Genomic DNA, 9,826 nt, shown 5'->3' with positions numbered 1-9,826 from the left:
TGTGAATGAATAATGGATACACAATGTAAGCGCTTTGAGTGTCCTGAAAAGCGCCGATAAATCTAATCCATTATTATTATTATTATTAACCAAACAACTTTTTTTCTTTTTTTTAATCTTCAGTTTTTTTATTGAGCCCCAAAGTAAATTTAGAAAAAAAAAAGTTTTCTTCTATTTTTTTTTGTTTATTTTGATGTCCCTTTATGGGTTCAGTACCAGGGCAATAAGCAGCAGAATAAACATTTTATTATATGGTGTCAGAGTTTGGTAAAGATTAACAAAGTTGTGTGTTCAGCTACAAAAAAAATCTTTTTTTTAAATATTTAAGTCAGTGAGACCAAAACTCTCTTTAGAGAGAAATAGTTCCTTCTTTCAGATGCTGATCTCATTAGATTTCATCTTGTTTTAATACCAGAAATTGATGGACAGAAGCTGAACGATTCATTAAACGTTAATTTTCTTTATTTGTAGTTAAAAAGCTAACTAGCAACTATTAAATAATTGTTTGTAGCAGCTCTAGTCCGTACCCGGCGCCTTCCCATGACCCATTTACTACGAGTGCGGAGAGACCCGACCCCCCGATGAGCCGGACTGGGGGAGCGGGAAACCTGTCATGCCAACTGTACGTGAACCGTCCGTGATTACTGTGTTGTTCTTATGCAATTCAACAGTGATTCATGGATCAGTTACGTCATTTTAATGTGATATGTGCGCCGTCTAAGAGATATAAAACTGATCATTTGGTGGGTCAAGCATGAAAAGTCTTTTAGACATCCGTAACTATATGTGGAAATCCACAAGTATGTCCAAACACCTTGCAAAAATCACAATTGTGTAGGATTTACATTTGCATATAAATATGCATAAACCAAAAGATAAAAAATATTTGAACAGCTCAAAAACAAATTCACGAGAAGACCTTGTATGTGCTTTAACGCTTGTATGAGTGGTAGAACGCATGTTTTAATGAGCCTACATGAGCTTAAAGATGCCTCCGTATGTATGGAACACCTTCATTTTCTTGTTTTAGCACGCCTGCATGTGTTTTGGAGTTTTGGTCCCGTCACAGTCTCATCCAGGTGTTACCTGTGCTCCACGGTGGACACGCCCATCTCCTCCCCGCTCTGCTGGAACATCTCCTTGTTCTCGTTGATGAAGTTCTTCTGCATCTCAGACATCTGCGCCATGATCTTCTCTCTACGCAGCCGCGCCATCTCCGCCTTCCTCTTCCTCTCTGCTTTTTCCTTTTCTCTCATGAGCTGCAGAGACAGAACCGCACACCGTCAGCCTCTGGTGCTGGTCAGGGAGCTTCACGTGAGCCGAGAAGAGAGTCCGACCTCGTGACCTCCGGGGCTGACGGGGATGCTGGAGGCTGAAGATGTTCGCTCTCGGATCATCTTGATATTTCTGATCATCTGTGGATCACAAAGAGGAAACGTCTTTCTGTCTCTGTGTGAGAGACACCTGGGTGATGAATGAGCGTCAGCACTCACCTTGAGGATCCAGGTGATCATGTCTTTGTGGACTTCCAGGTGAGGGGCGTTCTGAAGCGTCTCTAGCAGAGCCAGGATACTTCCTGAAGAAGTGGGAGCTTCTCCTGGACCTGAACACAGCACAGTCACACTCATGCATGCTCACGTGCACATATGTGGACAAATATGACACGGAAACGCTGCTGCCAGTTTGCAAATAAAAGAAATGCTGCAAAAAAAAAAAGGAAACACTGCTGAAAATATACAAATACTTAAAAAAAACAGCTACAAATAAAGAAACAGCTGCAAAAAAACATACTTGCAAATACTAAAAAAGCACTCCTGCGTACAAAAAAAAATCATCTGCAAATAATAAAAAACACTGCTGTAAACAAAAACAGAAACCGCCGCTGCAAAGAAAAGCGATGGAGCCCCTGTAGGCACATGACAGTGGCCTGAACGACGACGTGATGATGGTCTAATGGTATTTAATTTGATGTCTGTCAAACTTCTTAAGCAGCCTGGCGAGTGTCGGGTCACCTCTCTTCAGGTGAGCTTTCACACCTGTCATACTGAGAGCAGCATTGTGTGTGCACAGCTGCCTACATGTAATCCTGCTGGTGTAGTTGAAGGTCACATGGTCTTCTCCGCTGCTGTTCTCCAGCTGCTGCTGCTCCTCCAGGAGAGCCATGCCCACCAGGTGGAGCACCTGTACACACATCACAGGTATAAACATTAGGGCTGGGTTGAAAAAAATCAATTGATCGATTTAATCGATTTAAGCTTAATAGATCAATAATCGATTCACAAAAGATATAAATCGATTTAGCACACAAAGCTAAAGTCTGCTAGCTTGATGCTAACATTCCTTAGAATTTCCCATAGGACGGCTAATGCTAACGTTTGGTTGACCAAACAAATACATTAATGACTAAATGAACGTCTTTATTTACCTACAGGCATTAATTCTCCAAACTCTTTTAAGGAAATAATTGTTAAAGTAACTATTTGTGGTCTAAAACTTTGGTTTTTCTCTCATACTGTCGTCTTCTTCTTGAATAAAGTGTAATTTTATAGCGTGATCACCACCTAGCGGCCAAACTGAAAAGTCCTCCAGGAGAAGCAGAACAATGTTTACAATGTTTGGAACATTTTTGGTAGAACTTCTGCTTTAGAGAATCCATGTAACTCTGTATGGTATTAACAATCTCATTATTTCACTGATACATTTTACAATATGTGAACTGGATCAGATTAATATAAATATAGTAAAATTAAACAATAGATTTTTAATGTACTTCTAAACAAATGTGTATAAATTTGTAAACTTAAAATCGAAAGAATTGGAAAAAAATCTGAATCAAATTGATTCAGGTTCTTGTGAATCGAATCACTTCTGGAAGTTATAACCGATACCCAGCCCTACTAAACTCGTGTTCCTTCTGGGTTTTTAATAGTAACGATCACAAAAGACAGTCTCTACTTTCAACTTCCTTGCTGACTCACCCGCTGCAGCATCGACTCGGTCCAGCCTCCTCCGCCTGGTTCCATGGCCCACTGGAGGACGGCGCTCTCCACGGCCAGCAGCACGTCACACTGCAGCAGGTTCACCAGGCTGCCGAACAGCGGACAGAGGGGTGGGGGGAGCGGCGGCGGCAGGGCTACCGCAGGATCACGGGATAAGTCACTGACGGCAAAGCTGCTCACATCACCAGAGGGACGGTTCACTCACCTGCGTCATCACCTCGCTGCCTCCTCAGCTTCTTCTGAGCCTCCTCGGCCTGAAACGTAAAACACTGTTACCATGGCAACCGCGCACTCACAGCCGTCAGAGGCTCCGCCCCCGTACCTTTGACTGGTCCGCTCTACTGTAGTGATGGAAGTACAGGTTGAAGTGTTTGAAGCTCTCGGGCCGCAGCTCGTACAGGCCCCGCCCCGTCACGCCCGGCTTCCTGCAGACAGATCAGTATCAGAGCCACGCCCTCCAGTCCAAACAAGATGGTTCACAGGAAGTTCACGTCCCATCTTTCCTTGTTTTGGTTGAAAAACTTTTTTTTTTTAGCAAAATAGAACAATTAAACTGGTGACCGCAACAGTTAGGAGGTTTTAGGTTTTCAGCCGTAACTCCTCGTGCGATTAAGGTGAAGCTAACACTTCAAAGCAGCTTTTTACAGATATGCAACACATCACTGATATAAAGAGTTCAAACCGGAGAGAAGCTGTTTCTCTCTGCCACAGAACAATCTGATTCAAGTTGATTACATTATGGTTTCTGGATTCTGGCAGATCAAAGCAGATCTGCAGGTCGTTCCACCTTTGAACCTACAGTTTTGTCTTTGGAGGAGGAGCCACATGTCCTCATACGACTGTATTTTTACTTCTGGTGCTAATGATCTACAAACTAACTCCACATCCAACTGATAGCAGGTCTGTGAGAAGACCCGACTTTCACACTGTTGTTAAGGGGGAACCAGCAGGACGACTGACTTGAACAACGCCACGCTGTCGATGACCCTCTCCAGACCCGTCTCCTTGTTCCCCTGGAAGACAGACGACAGCGTGAGACAGACTGACGAAGCGGCTCGGCAGACAGACGGTGGAGGTCTCACGTTCTCGGGCAGAGCTTTCACCAGCTCGCTGTGAGCCATGGGTCTGATGGACAGCTGGTGGATGATCTCTCTGCGCACCTCCTCCAGCGGCTCCACCTGGCCCACACCTGCCACGTAGCGCTCACCTGCATCACACAGACCGAGGTTTTGGTTATGAAGACGACAGGAGACCGACCCTCAGGACCTGGACTCTGAACAGTCTACGTGGAAATGTGTTTTTGGGCTTCCACGTTCAAAAGTCTCACCCATCTTTAAGGGCTCTCCGTACAAAAACATGCAGCCATAGAGCGCACGTCTGAAGTTAAACCAGGTTAAACTTTGACCAATCAAAGACTCATATGACAGACTTGGTGTCAAATCTATCAGAATAGAGCTGTGAAAGAAAAAGTCTCAAGAGATTTACAAAACACTGAGACATTTCAAACCAAACCTCTTCCAACTGTAGGTGGCGGACGTGCGCTGAACAACAGCAAAATAATAAATATGTTTCATAACAAATAATAAATAAATATTAGGACTTTAAAAAACTGGTCCTGACATAAACTAGTAAAATAAGACAATTAAGTATAAGTTCTGCAAAGTGTAGATGACATGTTTTAACTGCGGGGGAGATTAAAGTCAGATTTTCTTCTTTTCGTCTACTGTGGCTGAGAACTGGCATCGCAACAAAAAAGGTAAGTGAACAGACACACAAAAAAAGCAAATAAAAGAACTGCTGCCAAAAATTTAAATATGTTGTTGCAAAAAAAATAATAAAGTTGCAACTAAAACAAATGATGTTGCAAACGAAGAAATTCTGCTGCCAATAAAAAATAAATGATGTTCCAACTAAAAGAAACACTGCTGCAAATAAAAAAAAAAAACAAAATGTGGCTGCAAACAAAGAATATTGATGAAAATAAAAAGCAGAAGTAGATTATTAGCTGCACCAGGAGTGGAACGTTGTAACTGTCAGTTATTTCTGATTAGTGGTGGGCGATTTGACGATATAAAATCGTCTTACGATCTCCAAAGCTGACGATCTGTCGTTTTTTAGATTATTTTATCACAATCTTCTACGAAAAGCTGCAGGAGCGAGAAGGCAAACGCTTGTTGACAGCCGTGAGTTTAAATCCCATCTGCTCCTCCTCTGTGTTTTTTCTTTCAGTACATTTGAAATAAAATTTAAATAAATATACACATTTGTTCAAATGTGTTTAATTATTTCAGCTAAAATCATTGTAATTCCTTTTTTGTCAATCTGAATTTATTTTAAAGAAATTGTGAAAAAAAAAAATCGAAATCGTGAAATAAAGTTGAAAAAAATCCATGATTTTCTTTCTTTTCTTATCTCCCAGCCTGAACTCTGATGTGTTTTCTCTCAGTAACTGTTGTAAGTCGTGTTTATCTGGAGGAGACACACCTCCAGAGACTGTGGTTCATCGAATTGTGTTTGGCTCCATATTGGAGAAAAGCCACAGAACTCGACTCTCCTCTCATGATGGTCTCTGTGCACACGAGTTTTTACATGTTGGCATCAATGAAACGAGTTTCATCTTTTGTGTAAATCTTTAGTAAAAGATGAAAAAAAAGAGTAACTTTTAAATTGTCAGTTTACCTTGACTGACCGTACCCTTTAATTTATGGATAATCTTAGTTGGGTTTTTTTTACAGATTGATGCCTTTAGATTTAATTTAAATTTCTGAGTAAAGTTAGATTCTTTTTCATTTTTATTTATATTTATTACAGACATTTTAGTTTATGTTGTTAATTTGTTAATCTGAGGCTATACTCAAACCAAATGACACATTGAACACTTTCATCTTCATTTAATTTCTCGTTCGTTTATAAATTCGTACTCCTGTTCTTTTGCGATACATCAGCAGAAACTCTCCCTAATAATCCACTTTTGTCATCACTTCATTATTTGCAGAGTTTATTGTTTGTTTGCACTTTTTTTCTTTTTTTGTTGCCATGGCGACAGTCACCGACTCACCTATGACCATGATGATGAGGTGCAGCATCTCCTCAATTAGGGTGTTCTGCTGGACGAAGTCCTGTGGAGCAGAGACAGAGACAGACCGGGTCGGCACAGAACAAAACTCTGTGAGGTAATCCAGAACCAGAACAGTCTGGACCCACCCTGTTGGCCTCTCTGAATCTCTTCCTGATGTCTGCAGAGCTGAAGATATGAAACAGCTCAAAGCGACTCAGAACCATCATCAGGAAGTGGTTTGGGTCCATCATGGACGCCCCCGCCTGTATACGAGCAGACAGCTGTCAGTGGAACCAGCAGAACCGGCAGAACCGGCAGGTGGACATACCTGGAGCATGATGATGTCCTTGTCGAACATCTCCATTCGGCACTTGACGTTGTGGTAGTAATAGATCTGAAAGAAGGAAGCAGACGTCCTCAGTGCGCCGTCCCAGACCACCACCTGCCTGGTTCACTCACCTGGTTGATCAGAGAGAAGCCGTTCCTCCTCCACATCCCAGCATGCACCTGGGCACAGAGCACCAGGCAGCGTAGAGGCAGCTCGATGAGGAGGTGGGGGCTCAGTTCACCCTGAGGACACATCAGAAGGTGAGAGGGTCAGAGCGAGGGCTGCCACGATTAGTCCACTAATTGACGACTAACCGACTGTTGAAATTGACTATATTTTAATACTTTATAGTATTTAAAAAAAAATTAGAGATCACTTAATATTTTAGCAACATGCTAACGTTTTTGGCTAAACTTCTATTTTAGCAACATGCTAACGTTTTTGGCTAAACTTCTATTTTAGCAACATGCTAACGTTTTTGGCTAATTAGTTATCTACAGGATTTTTTAATACTAATTTAAAGTTCAACTTCTTCTTTAGGAACAGACTAACATTTTTGGCTAATGTGTTACCTACTGAGGTTTTTATATGTTCATTTGGAGCTTAGCTAATAATTTAGCAACATGCTAACATCTTTGGCTAATTTAGTTTACTGAGGAATTTTAGGCTATTTTGGAGTTTAGCTAGAATTTACTAACATGTTAGCTTTTTTGGCTAATTTGGCATCTATTAAGGTCTTTTGGGCCAATTTGGAGTTTAGCTCATATTTAAGCAACACACTACATATTTTTGTTATGTATTAGGGATTTTTAAGCAATTTTACTACAAATGTTTCAGAAATTTAGGTCAACTTCTGCATTCTTTCATAGTTCTTTCATGAAATTTCCAGTCTTATAGCAAATTTAACATTTTTCTAATAACTTTTGCATCTTCAGTAAATTCCTTCAGTGATTAATACAAATCCTTTCAGCAAAAAACATTCACACTAGCATCATCACAGGTAATGCAACAATTCTAGTTATATTTGAGTCAGTGAGATCAAAACTTTATCTTCAGTGAAAAATAGTTTCTTGTTTCAGATGCCGACATCATTTGATTTAAACATGTTTAAAGAAGCTGCACAATTCATTAAAATTTAATAATCTATCATCTTCATATTCTTTATTTGTAGTTAGTTTAAAGCTAATGATGGTTAAGATGTGTGCTTTACATTCGCTTTGCGGATGACCCGATTAGTCGACTAATCTTAAAAAATAATCTGTGATTAGTTGATTATTAAAATAATCGTTTACGGCCGCACTAGTCTGAGCCAATCATCACTACTGATCACTGATTAATCTCTTGGAGCACGTTTTACATCACGACACCGACCAGAGGGAGCTGCTCCGGGAAACGGGACGCCACCTCCGTCCGGCTGAGGAGGACGTGGAGCCCTGTGGGGGGAGGAGACGTGTCACCATGAAATCAAACGACGTGCACGCTCACGTATCAGTCAGTGTCCGTGTTTTTACCTGCCAGCAGCCTGCAGACGGGCAAATGTATGGACACCTTGTCCTGCGACACCTGGTACCTGAAGGTCTCCACGCAGTGACCCGCCATGCTCAGGCTGACCGGCGGCTCGCCATCCAGGAGGCCGCCGTGGCACTGAGTGAGGGCGCTCAGACACTTCCTGTAGGCCTGGATCAGCACGCGCTCCTGCACACAGAGACGGCGTCTCATCTCCAAACTGGACACGCCTTAGATTCAGTCGGGGTCAGTCCACTCACGTCGGTGGAGCACCAGTCCTGGATCATGGAGATGATGTGAGTGAGCTTCATCTGCAGCGTGAACGCCGCCTCCCACTCCGGCTCCATCTCGATGTGCTGCCCCACCTGTCGGACCACGGGGTCCATGCCCTGAAACGCACACGACAGTTTATTAAAGAGTGAGTCAGGACAACACAGGGACTTCAATAATACGAGTTTTCCTTGTAAAAATAAGACATTGTATCATGTGACGTTTTGTTAAAACACGCATCTAAAAACGTAACAATGAACATTGCTTCTCTTATCTTATACTGTCACAGCGATCCTTAACAAAAAGCTTGTAAGCTGAAGTTGCAAAATTCCAAACAGTTGAAATCAAAAATCTGTTGGATTGTTTGTTAGCTAGAGCTGTCACGGAAAATGATTTTAATAGACGACTAATCACTGATTATTTTTTCAGATTAGTCGACTAATCGGGTTGTTCGCAAACTGGATGTAAAACACAAATCTTAACCGTCATTAACTTTAAACTAAAAAAAAGACGATTAAGATGATAGATTATTCAACTTTAAATGAATCGTGAATGCTTCTGTCCTTCATTAGTTTCTGGGATTAAAACAAGATCAAATCAAATGAGAGATCAGGAATATACTTTCAATCAAACTCATTTTAACAGGTGACATTTGACCCTACAGCATCCATCAAAATCATTTTGACAGCTGTCCCACCCCCAAGATGACATAATTGAATATAATTTTTATATGTAACAGGTGTATAGGGTCAAAGGTCACCTGTCAAAATGAGTTTGATGAGTTTATTCCTGATCTCTCTGATGAGGTCGAGGAACTATTTCTCACTAAAGATAAAGTTGACGTTGCAAAAGTGCATTTTTTGGTCCTGAACATTCACAACTTTGTTGAACTCTACTAAACTCTGACTCCATATAATATAAAGTAACGACTGATCAACTATTAAATTAGTCGTCGACTAATTTAATAGTTGATTGGTCGTCTAATCGTGGTTTAGATTTTTAATATAATTATTAAAGGGTCTCCAAATTTATTCAAATAAGTTTTGTTTCTTTTACATGAATATAAATAAGCTATTCTTTTTAAAGGAAGGAAATATAATATCAGTTTTAGCCACTGGTTTATGCTAGGTCTGTTTATATTCTTCCTGCCTGTGTGATAAAATCTTTAACCTTAAAAAGTTTATATCTATAAATATAGACTCTGTTTTTCCTAAAATTATACGTTACTGGATACATGGTCAATAGGAACAAGATAGGACTGAATATAAGTTGTTTTGAGATTATTTTTTCTTTTGTAAATTGAATTTCTTCCAAAAATGAAAAACAAATCCACATTTTAGACAAACATTTTGTTTTTTACAGTTTAAAATCTGGAGTTTTTGTTTTATGAAATGTAAAGCTGTTTTTTTTTACATATTTGTTGTGTTTTAGTTGTGATCTATAAAAGCTTTTCCGTCGAGGGATTTGTTGATGTGATTTGTCCATCAGGGCCACCGTATTAAACACAGGTTTTAACAGAGGTTGAGACGGTTTGTTCTGAGGTTACCTGCATACAGGTGAGGAGATCCAGCACAGCATCGAAACCCTCCAGAAACTTCACTCTGAGGGAGTCACTCCACTCTGAGGGGGCGCTTATGAGGACGTACCTGCAGACAGAGTCACAGG

At 40.7% G+C, this 9,826-nt stretch overlaps 1 protein-coding gene across 2 annotated transcripts in view; it reads right to left on the bottom strand.

The window, feature by feature from the left end:
• Positions 1-9,826, bottom strand: part of ubr2 (ubiquitin protein ligase E3 component n-recognin 2) — a gene marked incomplete at its 3' end in the record, with an annotated part of 31,370 nt that overhangs the window by 11,017 nt on the left and 10,527 nt on the right. For both annotated transcript variants that reach the window (XM_024296512.2, XM_024296513.2), the window contains 17 exon segments: positions 1,087-1,259; positions 1,338-1,415; positions 1,494-1,603; positions 2,079-2,181; positions 2,979-3,133; positions 3,205-3,253; positions 3,322-3,424; positions 3,960-4,012; positions 4,082-4,206; positions 6,058-6,118; positions 6,204-6,320; positions 6,386-6,451; positions 6,517-6,627; positions 7,757-7,818; positions 7,897-8,080; positions 8,152-8,280; positions 9,708-9,807. In XM_024296512.2, coding sequence (XP_024152280.1) covers positions 1,087-1,259; positions 1,338-1,415; positions 1,494-1,603; positions 2,079-2,181; positions 2,979-3,133; positions 3,205-3,253; positions 3,322-3,424; positions 3,960-4,012; positions 4,082-4,206; positions 6,058-6,118; positions 6,204-6,320; positions 6,386-6,451; positions 6,517-6,627; positions 7,757-7,818; positions 7,897-8,080; positions 8,152-8,280; positions 9,708-9,807 — 1,779 coding nt within the window.

Source organism: Oryzias melastigma, linkage group LG15, assembly GCF_002922805.2.
Source record: "Oryzias melastigma strain HK-1 linkage group LG15, ASM292280v2, whole genome shotgun sequence".
In the NCBI taxonomy this organism is placed as follows: Eukaryota; Metazoa; Chordata; class Actinopteri; order Beloniformes; family Adrianichthyidae; genus Oryzias; species Oryzias melastigma.
Note: the sequence above shows the minus strand (reverse complement) of the source record. Positions and strands in the feature narration are given on the sequence as shown.